At 49.6% G+C, this 24250-nt stretch overlaps 1 protein-coding gene across 1 annotated transcript in view; it reads right to left on the reverse strand.

Annotated features, from left to right (window-relative positions):
- LOC128832258 (alpha-2-macroglobulin-like) overlaps nt 1–23549 on the reverse strand; it is a 75494-nt gene extending 51945 nt beyond the window's left edge. Inside the window, exons 1-20 of the mRNA XM_054019537.1 lie at nt 23519–23549; nt 23073–23157; nt 21911–22034; nt 20831–20945; nt 20543–20652; nt 19109–19204; nt 17876–17939; nt 16577–16719; nt 15985–16134; nt 15328–15495; nt 14300–14364; nt 11715–11943; nt 10427–10553; nt 9686–9807; nt 5428–5479; nt 4155–4238; nt 3514–3690; nt 1826–1910; nt 431–587; nt 21–95 (exon numbers count right to left, since the gene is read on the reverse strand). Of these exons, the coding sequence (XP_053875512.1) occupies nt 21–95; nt 431–587; nt 1826–1910; nt 3514–3690; nt 4155–4238; nt 5428–5479; nt 9686–9807; nt 10427–10553; nt 11715–11943; nt 14300–14364; nt 15328–15495; nt 15985–16134; nt 16577–16719; nt 17876–17939; nt 19109–19204; nt 20543–20652; nt 20831–20945; nt 21911–22034; nt 23073–23157; nt 23519–23549 (2259 nt within the window). The remainder of the gene's footprint in view (nt 1–20; nt 96–430; nt 588–1825; nt 1911–3513; nt 3691–4154; nt 4239–5427; nt 5480–9685; nt 9808–10426; nt 10554–11714; nt 11944–14299; nt 14365–15327; nt 15496–15984; nt 16135–16576; nt 16720–17875; nt 17940–19108; nt 19205–20542; nt 20653–20830; nt 20946–21910; nt 22035–23072; nt 23158–23518) is intronic.
- Between the last annotated feature and the right edge of the window lie 701 nt (nt 23550–24250).

The following is a 24250-nucleotide window of genomic DNA, read 5'->3' on the forward strand; positions in this document are numbered from 1 at the left end:
GTGGGGTTACAGGTACGTACAGTGATGGGCAGAGGAATCTCCAGCAGCGCGATGGTGATGTAGGCAGAGAGCGTGACCTCATCGTCCACCCCGCCCTGCAGGGAACCATAGAGAGAGACATTAACCCTATAACCCCACCCACTGGCCCCTCCTCCCAGGGGCGTTCTACATCCCTGTTCTTCCCACACTATGTTAGCTTCCAGCTATCTGCCCCTCTTCTTTCCCCTACCCATGGTCGCTCCATGTACAGTATGGTTCTCCCCAGCTCTTGCCTCCCTTGGTAGATCCCATCTCCAAGCCCCCTGCCCCAGCCCCATGTGCTGCAGTGGCTGAGCTGTTCCCATGCACAGTTGCAGACTTTCTCCGTGTCACTGGAGTCCTGTATGGGTCCCGTGAGGCCCATGGGAAGCCAGCTGGATGGATACGTCACCTTTATGGCATTGTTCAGGAGCGTCCCAGAGCTGCGGAAGCAGCCGTTTTCCTTCTGCTTGCCAGTGAGCCAGGCCAGGGCATCCTGGATGTGCTTCTCCTCGATGAAGATGTGAGAGCGGGCCTGCGCGAAGGACTTGAGGACGAAGGCCGTCAGCCTGTGACAGAGAGTGGACAGCGGTGAGAGCTCCCTCCCATGTCCTGTGCTCGCTGGAGGGGACGGGGTCCTGGGGCATCGCCAGCCTGAGGGGAAGCAGCAGGGGCCAGAGAGCTGGTGGCCATGGGCCAGGGAACCATTATCTCATTCAGCCACCTACTGACATGCAGCAGAGCCTGGGGGCAAGACCCAGCAGTCGTCTGAGAGGGCATAGCAAAACTGCCCGTTTTAGGACAGGAAGTGAGCCAGCTTCCTGCATTGGTTTCAAACGGCCAGGGCACAGTTTAGGGGGTAGAAGGTGGTTGTCCAGAACCCTTGGGAGAACAGTCCTCAGCATCTTCAGTGACCAGGAATGGCCAGGACACTGGCTCTGCACTTTCTTATTATAAAACAGCAGCACAGCACCCCTTAGCATCAGACTGGGCTCAGCACTGAGAGGGAGAATGCCCCTTACTGAGCCACCCGCCCCGCTCCCTGCAGCACAGCGCCCCCTAGCACCACACTGGGGCAATAGAGTCAGTAGCGGCAGAGGGAAGAGCAACCACTACAGAGCTGCCCACCCACCACTCCCTGCAGAACCTGTTTCTTCACCCAGCAAGGCATGCACTAAGCATTGAGGGGCTGTGATGGCTCCACCCTGAGTTACCAGCCACCTGATTATCCTGAGGGCAGTGGTGGCTAAATTTTCCATCGGAGGGTCAAACACATAATTTCAGAAAGGACAAGTATCCACAATCAGGACTTCTGGGTGGATTCTCTGCCCTGTTCTGACCCCTGCACCTTGCTCAGGTAACACAAAGGGAACTGAAACTACTAGCAAGTCACCCAGCAGGGGAATCTTTGGCTGGCACTTTTACACCATCCTCCATATAGCCCCTGGTACAGAGAGTGAGTGGCTGGAGTGTGCTGTGTTCTGGACACAGCTAGCTGATGTATGGTCCTCAGGGGACTGTGACCACCTGGAGCAAGTTAGAACAGGCCCCAGGCTGCTCTAACCTGAGCTGAGCAGGGAATCAGGGGGCTGTAAATGGTTATTAATCCAAAATTTCAGGCCTCTAGCATATGAACTAAAGGAGATCTCCCTTCCCTACCACCTCCCATAGTTGCCTTATCCCACATCATCAGCTCTAGAGCTCCTCCCCTCTCCTCCGCCCCTTCATGATCAGCACCTGTTAACAATGGGCAAGCTCCAGGTTATAACAAGAGAAGGGAAAGAATTCAGCAGCACTGAAATCTTACCAGGTGTTCCCTGATTGCCCATAACGTGGCCCAAAAGTGCTGTAGGAGCCGTCCCGGTGTTTGTACTTCAGCTGTGTCTGGTAACCTGAAAGGGAGAATGAAGTTGGGTTTTACTGCAATAAAGTCCAGCTGTAGACGTCAGCCAGGAAAAGAGCATTTTCAACCCTGTCTACATACAAACATCCTGCTTTAATTGTACCAGTAACATGAAAATGCTGCGAATCCCCCAGTGTGGATTTAGTTAGGATAGTATAAAAGTGCTAATACCAGTACAGCTTGTACCCAGATGGGAAGGGAGTAGAACTGCATCCACACTAGGGGTTGTACTGATTAAATTATTTTGGTAAAATATCACCTCCTAACTGAAATAGTTATACTGGTACAAAGCTGGGTTTAGATCAAGCCTTAGACGCAGAAGCAGGTCCGATATAGAGTACACAAACCAGGCAGGCCTCCCATTCCTAAAAACAGCCTCAGTGTCTCAGCAGAGAGGCCTGGGTCTTCTGTTAGGCGTTAAAAGAAAGTACAGGCAACAGGGTTATGATGTGCATCTACTAGCCACCTATACCAGGTTGAAGGATCCCTTTGCAGCACCTAAAATAAATGGGAAGGCTGTCTCTGAAAGATTGCTAACCCTCATTAAAAACAGGGTGGAGCAGAAATGGAGAATGAGGAATAATCAAAGGTGTGACCCAAACTGGGGCTGTTCTGAAAAGTGACTATGTGGAAAAGGCCCCTTGTCACTCAGCAGCTCTGCCCCGTGTGTGTTCAGAGTCATGGCTACTGGCTTTACTGGCAAAGGTCATGTCCACATTAGGAATAAAGGAGCATTACCAACATTGCTAGCTAACACGTGTTTCAATCCTAACACAGACAAGGCACTTGTAGTTTCACACATGTTAGCTGGTTGAGTTAACCTTAGCGAGGAGCCTAGAGTTTACCTTGATCAACTAACATGTATTAAAACTACAAGTCGGCTAAATGTGTCACAAACAGACACATCTCCCCTAGTGAAAACAAGGCTTAAACCCAGGTTTTGCTCCATTTACTGTTGACAGACCTGCAGAACCAACCCAGCTCTTCTTCTCCGCCTTGCATGTCATCAGCAGAAATGCACCCAGTGAACCCAGTGCAGTGCAGCACCCAGACTGTATCATTCATCCACATGGACCCATCTTCTCCCATCAAGCACTTCCAGAGAGTAGAGGTCTCTACGTTCCGAGATGTCACCCTAGATCTAAGCATGCTAATGTGTAATTGTAACACCAACCATTAATGAAGTAACTACTCGGAGTAGCTCCTGGGAAAGGGAACCTCTGACCTCTGGTGCAGGGTGAGGGGGAAGAGGGTGTCAGAGGCCCTGGTTCAAAGGTGAATGACGAGGGGTCAGTTGTGACGGTGCTGCCAATACACTGGTGGCTAGGAAGGCCTATAGGCCATTTAGGGAGCCGAGTCTGGTTTGCTGGGTAAGAGTGAATTACCACTGGGCTCACACACTGGAGAGCAATGGGATGACAGGGCTGAGAAGGTACAAGTGCGTTCCCCCTCCCACCCAAGAGACAGGTGGTCCCCTCAGTCTGTCCATCCTTCCCAGTTGGAGCATTATCTGAGCAAGGCACACACAGAAAGCTCCCAGCACAACCTTGGAAAGGAGCAAGTGAAGAAACAAAAGCCCCGTCTCTTCTCACCGCTGACTAAGTATCCGATGGCCTTGGATTTGGTCTCCTCGCTCAGCTGCCCCGTCTTATTCAGATAGTCCAGGATGTAGATGTTGGGGGCAAACAGGACCATGTTCTGCTCCCAACAGCCGAAGGGCATCTGGGGGAGCTGCTGCAGGTTCTGCATGGCTGTGCCCAGGATATCGCCTGGGGATGGAGATACAGGGAGTCAGTGTGGCCCAGAGCCGGCCTGTGGAGGCAGAGTGCACCGCAGAGCAAGGATGCTAGTGTGAGACATCCATAACAGGCTTGTGAGATCACAGGCAATAGGAGGGAAAGAGAGAGAGATACACAGAGAAAGGAGGAGACAGAGAAGGGACACATGAAAGGCAAAGTGAAGGGCGTGCTGCTGGAAGGACAGATGGGAGCACTAGCCTGGACGAATAGCTAGAGTCGTGGGCCCAGAGGCAGAGACAGGGGAAGGAGAGAGAAAAAGGGGTGAAGTGCTAGCAAGAGACTGCAGCAGTGGACAGCTGGGGGATAAATGGAGGGGCTGTGACGGGTGCATAACGGGGTGAGGAGTGGAATGGGTGGAAAGACCACTAACGTCAGGCACGGGGAAGGGACGGCAACAGCACCCAAAGCCGGGCTCTTCGGACGGCCTCACTTACCCAGCACTGAGAAATAGGCTCTGGCCGAGCCCTGCACCACATTTTCTGGGAGCTTCAGGGACATTGGCTGCGGCGTTGTCTTTCCTGGGGAAAAGTGACATAGATGGGATTGTAGTAAAATCCCCCCGTGTAGCAGTGACCAGGCCCCAGCACAGGAGCTAGGACTCTGCCCCTGCTGCTGTTTTCCCCTGGCACTGCACAGGGGCTCCCTGCCTTTAGCAGCTCCATTCCTCCATCGCTTTATAGTGAACCCCCCACCCATCCCCAACTCCCCTCTCAGGTGTGGAACCCCTCACCTCACCTCCCACCCCAGCCCTCCACGTGGAGCGAGGTGCCACCACCTGGTGAGACAAGGGAACTGCAGTCTCCAGCTCTTTCCCTGGCACCTTCCAGTTTGTAATTTCACTCCATGGAATCAGAGAGTGCAAGAAGGGGAAAGCCCCATTAAATCCCATCTAGCCTAGGGTTACCATACATCCGGATTTTCCCGGACATGTCCGGCTTTTTGGGCCTCAAATCCCCGTCCGGGAGGAAATCCCAAAAAGCTGGACATGTCCGGGAAAATAGGGAGGGAGGGGCCGGCGGTGCTTGGCTGGGGGCCAGAGCCGCTGGGGCCGGCGGTGCAGGGCCAGGGACTGGGGGCCAGGGCCCAGCGGTGCGGGGCTGGGGGCCGGTGGTGCGGGGCCGGCGGTGCTCGACCAGGAACCGGGACCAGCCCAGGGCCGGCGGTGCTCGGCTGGGGGCTGGTGCCCCAGGGGCCGAGCCGATCCAGGCAGGAGACGCCGGGGCCAGAGCCTCTTGGCCTGGACCGGCCGGCCAGCTGCCAGAGGAAACCGCTTGGCCAGGGGGGGCGGATTGGGCCGTGCCCCCCCAGCCCCAGCCCCAGCCCCAGCCCCAGCTTACTTGCTGCCTGCCTGCTTCAGACTTCCCGCGAATCAAATGTTCACGGGAAGCAGGGGAGGGGGAGGGGCAGGGGGCGAAGCGTTCAGGGGAGGGGGCCCCGTGGAGTGTCCTCTTTTTGGACACTTAAAATATGGTAACCCTAATCTAGCCCATTCCCCCAGGAACCATTCCCTAAAACCTATGCTTCCAGCCCTTCCCTTGGGGGCCATTCCAGCCCTTCAGTGTTAGGAAACATTTCCTTGTTATCCAGCTTGAGGTGTCCCACTTTCTCAGTTCCATATTACTGCTTCTAGTTAGCTCTTCCCCTCGGACATCCGGGGTTTCCACACTTCCCTTTGCAGAGGCAGGTCAGGAGGGGTGGGACTCTTACCAGCTGCCCAGAGCAGGAAGTTGTAGGTCGTTTCCTTCTCAAACCCTTCAGGCTTCGGGTTGGGGAGGAAAAGGAAAGGGGAAGGAAAATGAGAAAGGTGAGAACCTGCAGAGATATTGAGCACCTGGTGGCAGAAACATCTGGCTAGGGTGATGGAGAGAGATGGGGAGAAGAAAATGCTGGGTAAAAGAAAGAAAGAAAGAAAGAAAGAAAGAAAGAAAGAAAGAAAGAAAGAAAGAAAGAAAGAGCAGGGCATGAATCAGAGAAAGAGGGAGACTTGCAAATTCTCATGTAATAATAATTCTCATGAAGCCAGCAGATAATAGTTGGAAATTGGTACTAACAAGTTATTGCCTCCTCACTCCCCAGGGGAGGATATTGCAGTGTTCTACCATGGGTGATTAGTTGCTGCTAGCACACCGTAAAACGTGGACTTTCCTTGTTACACAGAGAGAACTTCCAGCTTTACACCATGTGCTGGTGCTGATAATATGCTGTGATGCTAATGAAGGGATGTAGGGGCTCGATCCTGCCAAGTGTTTAACTTTAAGGCTGTCTGAGGTCAATGGGACAAGTCATGTGCCTAAAGTAAAGCAAGCTTTGCTGGGTCAGGGCCAAAGCGCTCAGTGCCCTGAAATGACATATTGTAGTGACTGCAGGGCCACCTAGAAATTCACCATTACACACTGTGGCCAATTAGTCCTGTAGGGCTACAGTAGGGATAGAACTTAGCTTCTCCTGCTCCAAAGGCCCAGACCCCCATGGCTTGAGCTAAAGAAGAAGCCCTGTTATTTATTGAGATGACCAAAACAATTTTGACTAAAATGCAGGAACTAAATGTTGTTAAGAAAGAGGGTTTAGTCAAAACATTTTTAGTTTTTGGAACACACCCCTCCCCCGCAAATTTTCTTCTGAGAATAGTTGCTTTTCCCCCTTTTTATAATTGTTTTCCAACTTTTGCCAGGTGGTAAATATTTGCCAAGCATGAAAATTGGGCTTTCCCTCTCTTTCTTCACCCACTTAGCATCCAGGTCGACCCCCCAGCCCCGGCTCTGCTCTAGCCCTAGCACTAGCTCCACCCAGACCTGGAGGACCCTGCATGCTGGATGCATTACACACAGCCCCGGCCAGCTGGAGGGAGAGGGACAGCAGTGGCACAGCAGCGGAGTGCCAGATGCACGTGCCGTGCAGCAGCAGGAGGAGGGCGGGCGGGTGAGTGAGTGGCTCGGCGGTGGCAGAGGAGATCCTCAAAAAAGGTCGGCCTGCCGTGCCATCTCAAGGAGCTTCACCCAGCATGGGGCGGTGTGACGGGATGGGTGCCAGGAACTGTGAGCGCTGGAGAGTAACATCTCCTTCCAGAGCTGGGTGCGCCTGTGAGACCTCTGGGGGTCCCTGGCCAAAGCATCCATCGCCCCCCGCAAGGCCAGTTGGAGGAGATGGGACCTCGATCCCTCCTGCTCCCCCTCTTCCCCATCATTGCCCGCCCACCCAAAGTCGGGGCCCACCCAAATGTCCCATGTTAGCTACGCCACGGCTGTCCCAGTGCTTAACCACCCTTATAGTTAGAAAGTTTTTCCTAATATCTCACCTAAATCTCCCTTGCAGCAATCTAAGCCAATTACTTCTTGTCCTTGGTGGACATGGAAAACAATTGATCACCATTCTCTTTCTAGCACATACTATTCCTGGGCGAATTCTGCACCAAAACTTTAAAAATTCTACATACAATATATTAAAATTTGACATATTTTATGTGTCAAAATAACGCAATATAATCACACCGGTTTCAATTATTTTGGAAATTTATTTAAACTACAATACAATGGATGGCGAATAGAAGTAGGGATCATTGAAGAAAATCCCCAAATCCTCTTTGTCTAATAGTAATGTAGCTAGACTTGACCCTTTATTTCTAGTTATTAGTCAAGATATAACAATGTTATATGCAGCCATATGTTCATATTACATCATAGGGAACTGAAGAGCAAGTGAGGGCTGGGGAATCAAACTTATAGTTTATATTGGCTACTGTCCCTCTCCAGAAAGGTCAGAAGTAAACAGTTAATGATGTACATTTTGATAGGAAAATGTTTCAGTCCAAAAATTTAGACCAGTTCTAATCAGTCAAGCACCATAAGCATTTATAAGGCCATACTGTCATTTACAATAGGGCTTCTTTACACCACTCTGGCAAAGTAAAGAAGCCTTAAAACTTTTACACCTGTTTGATGCTCCTGGGGGAATTCATTAAGAATGGGAACAATTCACTAAGAATGGGAACAACTAAGCAGGCAGGCTGCTACATTATGCTCTGCCTCAGGGGACAGAGCCTGCCTCATGTCTTCCTCCAAACACCCCAGAGCCCTGTCCCTCCACGCCAGGCCTGTCACAATGGCAAGCCAGAGGGACAGAGTCTCTCTCATTCATTCACTTGCTCGCTCACCTGCCCGCCCAGCCCTCCCTGCCCCCCACCGTGCTGATTTACGTCTCCTCCAGCTGCTCCAGGCCGCCAGGGATGGGGGAGTGACTGCACTTCCCTTTGCTTCCCCTCAGAAGTCATTTTTCTGTGGGGAACCAAAGAAATCTGCAGACGACATGGTGCAGAATTCTCCCAAGAGTAACATATTTGAAGATTGTTATCTTGTTCCCCCTCAGCCTTCTCTAGATTAAACATGCTCAATTCTTTCAACCTTTCCATATAGATCAGGTTTTCTAAACCTCTTATCATTTTTGTTGCTGTCCTCACGCCAATTTGCTCATGTTTTTCCTAAAGCGTGGCACCCAGGACTGGCCACAGGACTCATTCTTACCTTGAAGCTTACAGAGTTGTTTTTTCTGGGTTGATACAATAATGTGAATCATATCTTTGCCTTGCTGAAAAAGGTGGGATGCATTTCTGTAACGCAGAGAGGAGCTGCAGTATTAGATCACGTGTTACTGCTTACATCACACAATTTAAAAATGATTAGTGCTTTCCTATAATGGAGAGAGGAATGGCCACCTCTATCGCGTGATATTGCTCTGATCAGACATGTAACAAGTTATCACTACTTCCCTATTACATAGAATAGCTATGGAGGTTTATATTATGAGATATTGTTTATGCTGTCTGGGTGTCATGTCAAAAAAAAAAAAAAAAAGGTGAAAAGCCAGGGGTTCCTCATCACAAAATACTGTAAGAGACAAACATTTATAGAAAAATATGCAAAAAAATCATTGGCTCACATTACCCTGAGCACTTTTTAATTGTTTGCAATTAAATGATTTAAAATAAATAATGATAATTTACTAATCATTCACAAATGTTTTAAAATGAAGGCACTGTCCCATATTCCACTACACTGGTCACATACAGCACAAGATTTGTTACAGTTCCTGTTTGGGAAAGGGCCGGCAGGGTTTACAAGTAGATCTGGGAGAAATTTTTTGGAAAAGCTTGTTTTTCGCAGTAAAATGCAGCTTCGGATCGACAAAAACATTTCTCACATTTGTGCTAAATTCACCCAATTGTTTCAGTTAAAAAAAATCAAAACATTTTGTTTTGACCTTTTCTAAACAAAATATTTTGATTTTTCAATTCAATATTACTTTTTAAAATTTTAGTTTAATTTTATGTTGAAAAAAAGTAAAACAATTTGAAAAAACAACAGTATGATTCATGTCAGGTCGTTATAAAACTTTTTGTTGGACTTAAAACTACATTTTTTTTGTCCATTTTGGTTCATCAAAAAACCCTGAAACATTTTCATTTGGGTTGACCCAAAACTGTTCTTTTTTTGATTTTTCAGTTGGCCAGCAAACCAAAAAAAACAGTTATTTGCACAGCTCTATTTACAAGGACCACGATCCTCGTCCACAGCTAATGTAAATCTGCAGAGCTGCATTGAATTTAATGGCGCTATGCCAATCTACACTGCTGAGGGCTCGATCCCATGACTTGTTATGGACAAAACCTAAAAGTCATGCTTACTGTCCCCAAAGACATGGCTTTGCTTATTATTTCAATCTCATGGTGTAACAACATACCAGTATTTTACTGTAAGAAGTTATGCAGTATTACAGTTTATATTGGCTAATATAGTGACTTATCGCTGCTTCCCTTTACAGCATTAGAGAACGTGTTATTGCTGAGATCATATTAAGTCATTATGGCTTCCCTATAAAACCAAGAAGACCTGCAGCATTACATCAGTTGTCACGACACAGCAGTAAGTTATCATGGCTTCTCTACACCACAGAGACCAAACAGCCCACCTACCTCCACTAACAGCTGTTTGATCACCGTGTCCTTCCGCCCTTTGTCCAGGGTCTCCACTACCTCGTTCCCGCAGGGTAGATCTGTCTTCAGGGCCTCAGCGCTCACTGAGAAATCCACATTACCTGAAACAAAGAAGGATAAGTGTTCTGCCAGTCACTGCAGCTACAGAGGTGTGAGTGTCATTCGCTTGGTGTTTTGCTTTGATTACACGGAAACCTCTCTAAAGAGGGTCAAGTCTCAAGTCACATGTAGGTTAGCACTTTAGCACAGCTCTGCGGCAGCCTTAGTTCCAACCCCTAGACTCCAATGGCTACATTGAATGGGGCTGGGCAAGATGGAGAGGAGGGGACTGCAGGGTCTGTTCTTCAGATTCTGCCGCCCAGACCCCTGCATGGTTTCAGAGTCATCATCTTCCTTTTCCAGAAATTTCAGACCCAACCAGTCTGTCAATCCAGGTATTTATATGGCCCCCATCGCAGTAGTCAGATGGGGAAACTGAGGCACAGGGACACTGACTTGCCCAAGAGCTGGACACTGAGTCCAGGTCTCCTGAGTCCAATCCAGTGCCTCAGCCACAAGGCCAGCCTTCCTCCTTTCACAGCGGATCAGTCCCTTCCAGAGAGGTTGGAGCCACCAGAAATCTTATCCAGAAATTTCAGTGCCACTTGGTCCCTTTCACAGAGGTTTTGGAGCCATCCATTAGTTCCTGATCCGAGATTTTGGAGTTGCCAGGTCCCTTACCCAGAGATTTTGGGGTCACAGCCCAAGACACTGTTTTCCGTCCGTTCACACAGAGACAATAAGATTCTTCTTCCTTCTCCACAGGGGTAGCCCGGAAGTCATCAGATGGAGCCAGTGAGATGCTGACCTGTCAATTGTACAGAGAGGTGCCATCAGGCAGGGAGAGAGAGAGGGGTTCGAAGGGTTTGGGGGTAAATGGAGATGGGACAGTGCAGGGGAGGAGAGGGGGCAGGGAGTTTGGGGGCCACAGGGATTTGGTGGGGCAGGGATTGAGGTGGGGAAAGCTGAGGGGTACCGAGGTTTGGGGAGGTGCAGGAGACTGAGGATGGGCAGAGAGTTGGGTGCATGGCTCTGAAGAAACAGGCGAATGCAGGGCCTGAGGGACCCGGGACCAGTTGTGGGAATAAAGACAAAGTGGTGACCCCAAATTTACCACCTTGGTATGAGTCTGAGAGCCCTCTGGTGTCTTGTTAGGGGAGGAGGGGAAGTGCTGGCAGTGAGGGGCGGGGGGGCTATCTGGGAGTAGCTGAGAGGGAACAGAATTGGGGACCATCAGTGAGCGTAGCAAAGGGCAGGAAAGGGATGGGGAAGCGGATGAGAGAGCCTTGGGGGCCCTTAACGCTGTAAAGCTTGTTCCCGCTTCACTTTATCTAGAATGAAACCCATTTAAATAAAAGCTGAGAGAAAAGTCACCACAATTTTGCAGGGACCCCCTTCCTCAGTCCCCTCCAGTCCCTTGTGCTGGAGCAGGAATACACTGCAGGCTAGTGGGGCTAAAGAGTCAGTGCCGTTTCCATGGATGCAACAGGCCAGCGAGTTTCCCAGCGGCTGTAGTGCAGCAGGGGGTGTTGTGCGGCGTGAGGCCAAAGGCCAAGCACATGTGTCCATTCCAGGAAGCCTGGAGTCTCCACTAGAGTAAGGGGTGATGCACAGTGTGTGGTCACCCCAGGTACCTTGCTTACCATGGGGTCATGAGATAGACACAGGAGGTCTAAGGCCAGGTGCCTTCAGCCACACAGGAAGTTGGTGTCAGGTATATCTGCAGCTCGCAAACCTTTGTCAGCCAAACAGATTTCTTCTTTCATAACGCCCACTCTGTACCTCTATAGTAACACACACCTAGGCGCCAATCAGATTCCTCCTTTCCATCACCCATTTCTTTCCACTGTAATAAGACACTTTCCTAGGGGCCAATCAGCTGCCTCCCTTGGATGGGAAGCCATGTTGCAACTGGCCCATGTGGTCTCCTCCCTGGCCCCTGCTGAGCAAAGCTGCGAGTGTCCGTTACCCTGATGCAGTGGGTCAGGTAGTTGAAGACAGTGGCCCTTAGTGTGAAGGCCTCGCCGCGCACCACAGAGTAGGGCAGGGTGAGCTCCACGAAGAAGGGCTGGAAGGCTCTGAGGGACACGGTTGGGGACAGGCCAAAGCCAGTGTCACTTGAAGTGCAGAACGCGTTGGCTTTCCATTCTGCGATGGTGTCGGGGATGGTCACGGCCAAATCAGCACTTCCGACAGACCTGGTGACAAAACAAGAACAAGGAGATGGGGGGAGCTTTCCTAGCTTTGGGGGAAACAACTGTGTCCCTCACAACATCCTGAATGAACACCCCCTCCCCCACTTTTGTAACTGCCTTGGGAGCACTGGGGGTGTGCATGCTGGTTGGTTATTGTAGGCTCACCGCAGAACACTTCCTCCCATCCTATCCTACATCCAGCTCCGCAGAAGAATCATCCAAATAACAAAACTGGGGTTGGGGTTCCACGGTGAACAGAAAATCCCTCAGGACACACAGATACAGAAAAGGATGAGATGCATAGCTAATAGCGACTTCTGCGCCAGAGCTGGGACCAAAAAGAAATTACACCTCCCTCCGACACACACAAACAAACACACACACACACAACAGGGGATTGTCCATTGAGATCCACACAATTGTCTCCCAGTTACTGAGAGGAGAAGGAGTCACTGTGGTGTATTAGTAGAACTAGTTAACTTACTTCCTGTCTTTCCTCTACCTGCCTATCCATCCCTCATGCTTGTCTCTCTCTAGTCTATCTACAAAAGGTACTCCAGCTATCACAGAAGAATATAAGCACATCTCATGGTGTCTGAGCAACTTCTTCTGAGAATCTGTGTAACCCAGTTGACCACACTCACCACATCCCCTAAACATCACTTACTTCACTGGAACTAAATCCCAAATCCACGTCTCAGGGAAATACTTCCGGATTGTCTCCACTGGGCCATGAATGAGATTTTCCATCTTGCCACCAACTAAGGTATCTGCCTCATATGAGAGCCCCGCTTTAGATGTTGGAGGAGGTAAGGGAGAGAAAGGTGATATGTTAGACCCCATTCTATATCATGGCACTTTGTTTCCAGTTAGTGACAGATTGGATTCTAAACCCTAGATTTGAAACCCGCTCTTTTCAAATTCAGACCCAAACTTAAACCTATCTTTGCTTGCAACCAATTACTCCCTTCCCCACCCCACTCTCCCAATGTCATCAGCTGTCTTTTCTGAACTTCTTTAGAAGCCATTGAAAAAACATCTCTATTGCCCTATTATGAGCTCAGCACTGTCCATTTTCTAAAGACTTCTGCACTTCTTATAAGGGTGGTATGGATGAATGAACATGTTTATTCCAACTCCACCAATCATGGAGGATATGGGAAGCCCAGACATAATAACTGCATTTAAGCAGCCCTCAGAGCCCTGGCTATATCCACTTCAAATGGAATTAACCGGTGGAACTCACTGCCCCAAGCCGTTATAGATGCAAATAGTTCAGTGAGTTTCACAGAAAAAAATCCTGTGTCTGTATATGACTAAGAGTAGCAGAAACACTAGTGACACCAGCTAGGATTCAGATGATCCGGGATATCCGTCCTCGTGCTTCAGGGCATAAGCTGATATCCAGCCATAGATCAGGAAGAAATTTGCCCCATAGCACAGTGAGGTGTAATACAGAGGTTTTCCATCTTCCTCTGAAGCAGCCACCATTGGCCACTGTCTGAAGAGGGACCTTGCGCTAAAAAGATGACAGTGCTGATCCAATATGGTCAGGAGGCAGGACACTGCCATATATAGACCAGTAGTCTGATGTTCTACAGTAGGAATGGGGACATTGGATTAGAGGGTCAGTAATCTGATCTGTTTACTCTTCATTTCCACTAGTTAACTGAGAGCATAATTAACACTAATATTTAGCCATCTAATCTCAGAGCTCTTCACAAGGTTGTGTAAGTATAATTAGTCCCCTTTTACAGATAGGAATATTAAGGCACAAAGAAGTGAAATGATTCATCCAAGGTCAAGTTGATGGGACAGCTGAGAATGGAGTACATATTTCCTGCTTCCCAATCCTAAACTCTCCCCCTGGGTTCACACTCCCTCCCCATTGAACCTGTCTCTCTTTCTGCTTAGTTTTTTTCTCTAGCACTTGCTGGAAGGTGAAAACCTGGAAGTGGAAATTGTCCTGTTCCAGGTTGAGAGAGCTGCAACCAAAGTCAACAAGATTTAGCTGCTGTTTTTTGCCAGTGCAACAAATCTACATTAGGGGGTGCAAGGTGCCACTGCATTAGTGTAGTTACAACAGTGCACATTTCCTTAGCTGGTGGAAGGTTAGCAAGCAGGTGGAGCAAGCAGGTGGAAATGGACCAGATTCCTATTTCAGGACTGACGTTAGTGGATTTCGGCCAGCATAGCTGAGATCAGAGTCTGGTCGAATTGGTCTAATTTCCATGCAGAGGAGAGGGTGAAAGGGAGGGGAGCAGGAAACGCACCTAACGGGGGGTATAAGCAGGGTAAAACAAAGCAAGCTCTTTTACCACTAATACCAGCCCCCGCAGGTACATATGTTCTACTGTACATTCTCTCCATGCAGAGTCTGGGCTTCTGGACCTTGGTGCTGGTGAAGACTTTTAAACCCATCGCCTGTAAAAAGATAACCCAGACAGCCATGTGGTAAAGTAAACCATACGTCGGGAGATAAACGTGCCGTCTGGACTGGATCGGGATGTGATGGGCTTATCACAGTGCAGGGATGGGTCATTGCAAGAGCAGACACTAAGGCCTGAGAGGTCAATGCCAGTGTGGCTGGTGGGAAGCGAAGGGCGAGGTCTAGGTCAGTGAAAGGCGCCGGACCAGCAGCTGGTGATGGACGTCCTGTGTGTCCTCAGAGCAGGTTCATCAGAGGCATGAGCAGTGCAAGCTTGCGCCGTGCACTCAGCCCCTGCCGGCTTGCCTCGGCCCTGCCCTGGAGGGAGTTCAGTCTCTCTGCCCCAGTCCATCCCCTGCCTCTCTGCTGAGATGCCTAGCAGTCATTGTCAGGTATGCTGGGGTTTGGCTGATTTGGGAGCAAGTCCCACTGGGAACAAACCTGAAATCCCGCAGGACACCAAACCCTCACTAGCTGGGGCTGGGTAATTACCCTGGGTGCTGGTTCAGAGCGGCACTCTGCACATCTCTGCGAGTGCGTGTGTAGATAAAATGGAGACTGGCACTTCACAGAGACCTACATAGATGGGATAGAGAGCGTGTGAGACAGGATCTCTTTGACAAAATGGCTGCAGAGACAGAGTCGCCCATTTCTGGGCTCTATTTCTGTGCCCCAGCTGTTAGAATGTCTCCTTGTCATGTTTAAATTAGTGATGGGAAACCTCTAGAGTTCAGTGGTTGAGAGAGGCATTTAATCCTCAATGCTGGGGGGTTCCCATCTGGGGTTTCCTGGCCCAGCTTTAGTTATTACCTCAAATGTGCTGGCTAACGAGCACCCAGCTAAGTGCGCTCAGACAGCGCCTATGGGATATGACAGGAGTTTGCTCACCCAAGAACATGGTGGGGAAATCTTCTGAACTAACAGCGATTTCACACACTGAAGGGAGATGTGGCGCTCACCTTGAGAACATTGTAGGCGTCCCCTTCACCGTCAGGAGAAATGGGTCCATAGATGAATCCGTTTATAATGACGTCGAGTTTCACACAAGGGTTATTGTCTTCTTCCTCCAAATGGTGCTCTCGGTAATTATAACCCCTGATCTCCTTCACTGGGAGCAAATTATACACCTGCGGGGACACGCCTTGATGTCAGTGACCACAGGCCCAATAATAATAAACCAGCGTGTGCCACCCTAGTGATCACAGACAGCTTTAAACTAACACACATGTGCGTGCAATCCCAGTTACCAAGGTTGACCCTACAATAACAAACCCTACAGTAACAGAGCAGAATGTCTGACTCCAAGGCTCAGCACTGACTTTTCCATAATAACCCAGTGTGTGCTGACCAGTGCTCACCAGTGGCCCTCCAGTAATAAATCAGTATGTGTGGTTGTGTCCTCACAAGTGGCCCCAGAACTATAAACCACTGGGTGCAGCAATAGTTTTCATGAGGGCCCTACATAGATCAAGCAGTGGGCACAGCCCCTGTGCTGATGAGGGAACCTACAATAACAGACAGACTGCTCTGCCCTAGCTCTCACGAGTGATTCTTGGCACTTTCCAGACAAGACCAGCTCTTGCACCTGTTGATCACTGGGCCAGGCTGGCACTTACAGAGCTGGGCGAGAGCTCGAATTCAGGCTTCATGAGGAGGACGCTCTTGTCCACAGCACGGACGGCGCACAGGGAGCCCGGGGAGGCTCCGATCTGGAGGTGAGTGTCGGAGGCGGGGAGACCCTTGTCCGGAGAGAAATGCAAGTCAACCTGCAATGCCAGGAAAGGAGTTAGAGGAGCTACTTCTCCAGGTACCTTCACACTCTGCCTCGCAGCACAGCCCAGTCCTGGAACCGCCGCACACAGCTCTGTCAATGCCCCTGAACTCTGCCCTGCAGCCCCCGCTATTCCAGTCCTGGGCTCCCCACAAAGCCCTGCCAATGCCCCTCAGCCCTGACCAATGCAATTCAAACATGATCAGCAGTGCCCCCTATACGTCAGTTCTGCTTCCACCCTTATAATTCTGCCTATGCAAATTACTCCTGATGTGCATTCATCTCTCATATTCAATTACTGATCCATGGTCAGTGCCCGATGGGCTCATGGAGCCATTGAACATTTCCTGAGTCTTCCTTGAAATTTGCAATTCCAGGTTCCACAGGTGGGCCATTGTCCATGGGGTGAATGCGAGTTATAGAAACCGGATGCTCACCTTATTGGCAAAGCAGTTTTCAATCTTGAAATCTTCGGAACTGGCGATAACGTCCCCGCTGGGTAAAGTGGTGTATACGAGTACCCGGGCCAGGGGGGCGATATCAGGCCCCACAGGGAGCCTCAGCTCAAATAGCTGGATATCTGGCAAACAGAGAGAGGGTGCGGGGGGGCTAAGCTATAGAGAATCAGCTCCAGGGCCACACATTTCCCTAGGCTCCCTCATTATGGCTGCAACATCAGCCACCCTGAAAAATTCGCTATCCAAGGGTAAGAGTTTTGGCACATAGCTGAGGCCTTTGACTCTTACTGCAAACACCCGGTGCAGGATGTTCAGGTGAGATGGGTTTGGTGGATCTCAGCATGTCCCTTAAATCCGTATCAGCTAGAGTCTAGTACTGTCCTCCATCAGTGCAGGACCCCAATGCCCATGCAATAATGAAGGCGAGGAAAGACGTGCATGTTGTACAGGGGCTCTGTGCGGAGGGTTGTGCGCACAGGGCTGCAGAGGGGCTGGGATTCCACACTCCTGCTCCTCAAGGTGGAATTTGCCCAGCCAGCCTGAATCAGTCAAACTGGCGATTCCTTCAGACTGCCATTAATGAAATGAAATCGGTCAGGGGAACTGTATGTGTGTCAAAGGGGGGAGGGATAGCTCAGTGGTTTGAGCATTGGCCTGCTAAACCCAAGGTTGTGAGCTCAGTCCTTGAGGGGGCCATTTAGGGATCTGGGACAAAAATCTATCTGGGGATTGGTCCTGCTTTGAGTATGGGGTTGGACTAGATGACCTCCTGAGGTCCCTTCCAACCCTGGTATTCTATGATTCAAAGGGAGAGCAAGACTATGACTAATGAGACAAGGAGTAAGAGCGAAAGCAAAGAGGAGAGAAGGGCACTGTTCTCAGCACCTCCTTCAGACACAGCAGGACAGGCAGAGAAAGGGGTGGAGAGAGCTCACAATGAGAACAGGCTGAAATTTTTCAGATGATTTTTTGTTGTTGAAAAACACAGACTCGGATCAACCAAAACATTTCACAAATTTGTGTGAAATTCATGAAATAGTTTTGGGCAGGAAAAAATCGGCAACAAATCAGAAGGTTTTGTTTCGACATTTCCTAAATGGAAGGTTCCATTTTTTAATTCAAAACAACTCCTCATTTACAATTTCCCTTCAATTCAATTTTAAAAAGATTAAAGCAGTTCAAAAGTGAAATGGTTCAGTCGCCCCCAAACAATGGTTTTTGAGGTTTCTGGTTTGGCCAGGGAACCAGGAAATCAGTTATTCACACAGCTCTACTCACGTTCTCCATCCCCTATGGGATGCACCTTGGTGCCTGCCCTCACGATGCCTCCTTTGGCCACCACCTGCCAGGAAGAAGAAACCCTCCTGTTACAGGGGTCCTGGTGGGAGGTGGGGGATGCTCATGGGGGAATGCTGGGGGTGGGGGTGTCTATACTGATGCCTTCCTGTGGGGAAGGAGCAGAAAATCCCGCAGAGCCATACAGAGTCCCAAACCCAGACTGGAGTTTACCAGGACCTCGACCAAGTCAGAAATTCTCTCTCCCTGCAAAAAGAACAGGAGTACTTGTGGCACCTTAGAGACTAACAAATTTATTAGAGCATAAGCTTTCGTGGACTACAGCCCACTTCTTCAGATGCATACAGAGTGGAATAAATATTGAGGAGATATATATACACACATACAGAGAGCATAAACAGGTGGGAGTTGTCTTACCAACTCTGAGAGGCCAATTAAGTAAGAGAAAAAAAACCGGACAGTCTCTCCGCAAAAGAATTAATGGACACAAATCTGACATCAGGAATCATAATACTCAAAAAGCAGTGGGAGAACACTTTAACCTGTCTGGTCATTCAATGACAGACCTGCGGGTGGCTATATTACAACAGAAAAACTTCAAAAACAGACTCCAACGAGAGACTGCTGAGCTGGAATTGATATGCAAACTAGACACAATCAACTCAGGATTGAATAAGGACTGGGAATGGCTGAGCCATTACAAACATTGAATCTATCTCCCCTTGTAAGTATTCTCACACTTCTTATCAAACTGTCTGTACTGGGCTAGCTTGATTTATCACTTCAAAAGTTTTTTTTCTCTTACTTAATTGGCCTCTCAGAGTTGGTAAGACAACTCCCACCTGTTTATGCTCTCTGTATGTGTGTATATATATCTCCTCAATATTTATTCCACTCTGTATGCATCCGAAGAAGTGGGCTGTAGTCCACGAAAGCTTATGCTCTAATAAATTTGTTAAACTCTAAGGTGCCACAAGTACTCCTGTTCTTTTTGCGGATACAGACTAACACGTCTGCTACTCTGAAATCTCTCCCTGCAGAAACCATCCACTGGCTGGCCAGTTCTGCATTTCCTTCACTGGCTTTTACATGTAAATGTCAAGGTCAAGAGAACCTGGCCTCGGGGCAGTTTGGGGACCTGGGACATATATGGGTGTCTGGCCGCCAGTGCTGTGTCATGTGTACGGAGGTAGAGGTCACTAGGTCCGGGCTTACCACATAGTAAAAGACGATTTCCTTCTGCTCCCCCATGGCCTCTGGCTTCAGGATGTAGTGCACCCGGACCATCTCATTGGAACCGCAGCTTAAAGTCTGAGACAGGGGCTCAATTTTGAGAAAGCTCTTACTCGGGGAGTAAAAGCGTGTTGCCATGTGAATGGGGGGGAGGGATAGCTCAGTGGTTTGAGCATTGGCCTGCTAAACCCAGGGTTGTGAGTTCAATCCTTGAGGGGGCCATTTAGGGATCTGGGGCAAAATCAGTACTTGGTCCTGCTAGTGAAGGCAGGGGGCTGGACTTGATGACCTTTCAAGGTCCCTTCCAGTTCTGGGAGATGGGATATCTCCATTATAAGACATAAGGGGTGATCCAGTCTGTGTCGTAACAGTTCAGTTCAGATTTATGGTTTGCCTGATAAAGAAGAACGTTTTTACATCAGATCAAAAAGTGAGTAACAAGTCTACTAGCATTTCAGAAGGAAAAAGTGGGTAATTTTAAAAACATGTTCTTGGCAGATTTTTCAGTGCACCGTGCACTGATCTGCATTTTCCATGCTCCTATGGAGAGAGAGAGATGGAGAACCAGAGGGAGAGCGACAGAGTGTGTGCAAGACACAGAGAGCAAGGGACAGACAGAGAGAGAGCAAGACAGAGAGGAGGAGACTGAAATTCCCAGCCAACAAACTCTTTGTTTTATCTCCCGATGGGCAGAGAGGTCAATAAACCTACGGACATCTCCCCTGGAGCTTAGTCAGTGACACCTCCCATCCCCTAGCTCCCTGGATTCAGCCACTCACAGTGATTTGAATCGAGTTTTCTGTGAAGTTGACAGTGTCTATAGAAAACGAGACTCGGCCCTCTTCATTCGTTGCGTAGTTGGCTTTGTAGTTGTTTCTCCCTATGGAAATCCGGATGGTTTAGTTGGCGATTGGAGCATCGGTCCCGTCCACCAGCTTCACCTAAAGGAACAAATCCAATCTCTGTTGCTTATACGAGGCAGGGAAAGCAGTCCCTACATTCCTAACAACCCTTTGCCCACGTTATTCCCCTGAGGCAGCTCCAGAGGGTGTTTCCTACAGAGCTGACCAAGGGCCAGGTGTGTGTGAATGTGCTGGGTGAGTCTGAACCACCTGAGGAGGCGGCACGTCCTCACAGAGTCTGTGATTGGGAACATGGGAAGGACTGTGCTGGCCACACCAATGGGCCTTCTCCTCTGTATCCTGTCTCTGACAGCACCAGGGGGTCAGAGGAAGGTGCTGCAATTCCCACTAATGGCAAAGATACCACAGCATGTGTAGAGGCAGAGGGAGATGGCTCCTGTTCCCGTGGTTTGTGATCCTCCCATGTTTTCCCTTTTCCATTTGCAAGTTCTCATTCTCCCCAGACAAGCACACTCGTGTCAGGTAATTTCCTGGGCTCTCAGAGGTTCCCTACCTGCCCAGAGAAGGGGATCCCTGGTATGTAATGAGAGTCCACCTGTTCAAAGCTGATTTTGCTCATGGTGCCTGTGATCTCACTGGAGCCTGTCCCAGTTAACTCCACTCCTGAAAGAAAACACGGCAAAGAGGGGCTTGAACTAATGCCCTGACCTGCAGCACCTCCAGATGCTCCAATCCTGCCTCACGTTGTCCAGTTCTGCCAGTGCCCTTCAGTGCTGGCTTGCAACGCCCACTGCTATTGCAGTGTGGCCCCACAGCTCCACTAGGTCAGCATGATGCATACCTGTACCCTCTTCCGTGATCTTGCCTTCAACCTCAATTTTCATCTCATAACTCTTTCGCTTGAGCTGGAATATTTTAGTCTTCACCACATTGGAGACACAGCCTCGAACGTCCGCCTGAGCCAGAGACCAAAGAGGAAATTACCATGGAAATCCCTGTACAATTCAGGTCCGTGTGAAACAGGAACAGATACCCCAGCACCCAAGACATTTGCCTACTGCTTGGTTTGCCTTAATCCCATCCTCTTATTGGCTTGATCCGGCCTGACTTCCTCTCTTCCCTTCTTCCTCAACAAACCAATCAAGGCATCTCTGGTCCCCAGTGACATATCCAAAATGCTGCCCTCTCTGATGCACTTCACCCCAAATTCTCCAAGTTACACACCTGGTTCCCTGATTGTTCAGATTACATCCCCTAGATCTGAAACTTCCCATTAGTGTGATAAATCTCATTGTGTCTTTTATCCACCCTTGGAATCCTCTCTCTTTCTCCATGCACATTCTTTCTCTCTTCCTCCTTCTCTTTCTTTCTCTTTCTTTTCCTCCAACTATCTCTGTCTAACCTACCTCTATTTTCTCTCTTACTTTCTTCTCCTTCATATTCTCCGTCTCTCTTTATTGCTCTACCCCGTTCTCTTTACCTCCTTGCCTGTCTCTCTCTTTTTTCTTCCTCTTGAGTTCTCTCTTCCAGATCCTACAGTTCCCTCTTGCTTTCTCCTCTGCTCTGCTCCTGCTCCCCTCTCCATCTCAATCCCGTTCACTGATACAAAAACCTTTCAGGGTCTTCTATTTCCCAGATGGATGAAATACCCATTTGGGGTGAATCCTGATCTGACTGATGTCAATGGGAGTTTTGCCATTGATTTCAATGGGGCCAGGATTTCACCCGAGGGGTTTTTCTTCATAATTTATATCCCCCAGCCCTGGCCTCACCTCCTTCTAACCAATACCTCCCTCCTGTGAGACAAAGCCCAACCCAGAACACAGAATCCCAGCTGAGGTCTAACAATCCCCTTTGACAGACACAGATCGCCCTCCTCAAGACAGTCGCCTCCTGCCTATGGGATGGGCCTTGGACTCACCTGTCTGGTGAATTCCTCACACACAGCCTCGGCCTCTCTTCCATAGCAGCGTGACCTGTACTGGGAGAATCTCCGGCATACACGGACATTCACGAGGCCGGGGACAGGGGTCCCATAGGTGTATCTGTAACCAGAGAGGGGTTAAAGAGACACAAGGTGCTTAGACAGGGAAACAGAATCAGTCAGAAGCGGCCTTTTCGGGCCCTTTATACCATTGCCCCTGAGGACTCTGTTGCTGGTTTCCTAATGTCTATTCTCTGGAGCTTGGTCTAGTCCTGTTTTTCAGTGACTCAAGTGATGGGACTCCAACCATTTCCTGGGGGAGATTATTCCATTACCCAACAGGCCTGCCCCATTAGGAAATGTTGCCTGATACTCAGGCTCCTCTCCTCCTTAATCAGTTGAGTTTCCCTTCTCCCAGTTCCCTCCCATTTGGCCACACCTTTCTGGTACGGAAGAGCCCAGACCTACAGACAATATTCCAGGTGCAGTCTCCTCAGAGCTGTGGGGCCCAGAGCTGAACACTGTCTTCCAGATGGGGTCGCACTAAGGCTGTATAGAGAGGGATTATCATCTCCTGTCACCGCTACACGACACCTCTGGAGCACTGTTTTCAGCTCCGGGCACCTCTTTACCCGAAAGCCATTGACAAATTGGAGGGTGTTCAGAGAAGAGCAAGAAATATGAGCAGGGAGCTGGAGGGAGGGATTTATGAGGAAGTAAGGAAGAGTTAAATCTGGCGAGTCTTGTTACGGGATGTCTAAGTAGGGACGTAATTTCTGCCTACAAGTGTCTGAAGGAGGCATCACCAAGGGCGGGGGCAGGATTATTTAAGGGGGCACTTGGGGGTCTGATTAGGAAGGATGGAAGGATGTTAAGAAAGGGGAAATTTGGGATGAATAACAGAGAAAACCTTTCTGGGAGGGAGCTGTATGAGTCTGAGGCATCGTTTCCTGGGGCAGGGGGAGGAGCCCCATTTCTTGGGATGTTTAAAGCTTGGGCTGGGTGCAGACTAGACAGTAGGGAACAATCCTGTCCAGGGCCCCTGGGGATGGAGAGAAAGTGACCCAAGGGGCCTTCTCCAGTTCTGGTTTCTGGGGTAGCAGCAGGAAGGCAATGGTGGACAAGCACAAAGAACGGTGACTCAAACCCCGCGACTCACAGACCACAGAAAGCCACTTTCAGCTCCTCATCCTGGATGGTGATTTTCTTGGGCAGCTTCACCGACACCTTGTACTTGGGCAGCACTGAGGGGGAGAGAAGGGCCAGACATTGAGCAGAGCAGAGGGAACACGTGTACATCACTGTCATTTCCCCACTGAGTGACAGATACAGCCTCTCCCCCTCCCACCCCCAAGGCATGGTGCCAGATCCTCAGCCTGCTATAAATCACCACAGCTCCATGGCTGCCAGTGCAGCTGTGCCAGCTTCCACCTGCTGAGGATCTGGCCAGGGACTGTGGAACTGAAGAGAAAGACACTGTAACCCTGCTCCCCTCCCCTTTGCTCCCCTTGCCCAACCCCACCGCTGGCTGTAGAGGCTGTAGAGGCTGTAGAGGCTGTCGTTGCTTTAGAGGCTGTATTTCAAACTATGCTACGCAAGTGATACCTAGTGAGGGCCCAACTCCCCAGTGCACCATCGTCACTCACCAGATTTAAAGGGCCACATTCACTGTGTGCTCTGGTTCGTGTGCTGCTCCAGTGAAGCAAAGCAGCCATAAGCCCGGTTACTTTGCGTCCCTGGAGTGGTACAAAGCAGACGGACTGCACCAGGGAACCAGGCCCGAAAGTTCAGCCATTTTAAACGTATCCCTGCGTGAAAAGAGTCGGATAAAAGCTGTTTCATAACACGGTAAAAGCAAATATTGTTTCCTGCTGGCTGAGCTCACAGACTGCATTCGCCTCCTGGCTGGGCACTAGACTGTCAAGTTTCAGCCCCAAAGTGAATTTTCTCAGAAGTTCTGAACTAACTGAATGAGGGGTAATAATGGGAGAGAGACACTGGTGGGGGTGGGGGAAGAGTGGAGAGCAAACTCAATAAGAGCTGCTGTAGGTATAAGGCTCAGGCAAAAGCCAGCATGGCTTGGAGTGGCACATGCAGAGGCATCCCAAGCAAGGAGGTGACAGTCTGTCCAGAGCCAGGTCACACTGGAGCACTGGAACCAGTGAGATCGGCCCAGTTGGAGCACAGGCTGGTCACTGTGCCTGCACTGCCATGCTGACTGGTGTTCGGAGCTCTGCGGATTTGCCCTACAAGAGCACTGCTTTAAAGACCTTCAATTGCGACACCATGTGGTACCTATCCCGCAGTTCCCAGCACAGACCCCAGAAGCAGTGGATT

This window comes from Malaclemys terrapin, chromosome 1 (assembly GCF_027887155.1).
Source record: "Malaclemys terrapin pileata isolate rMalTer1 chromosome 1, rMalTer1.hap1, whole genome shotgun sequence".
Lineage (NCBI taxonomy): Eukaryota > Metazoa > Chordata > Testudines > Emydidae > Malaclemys > Malaclemys terrapin.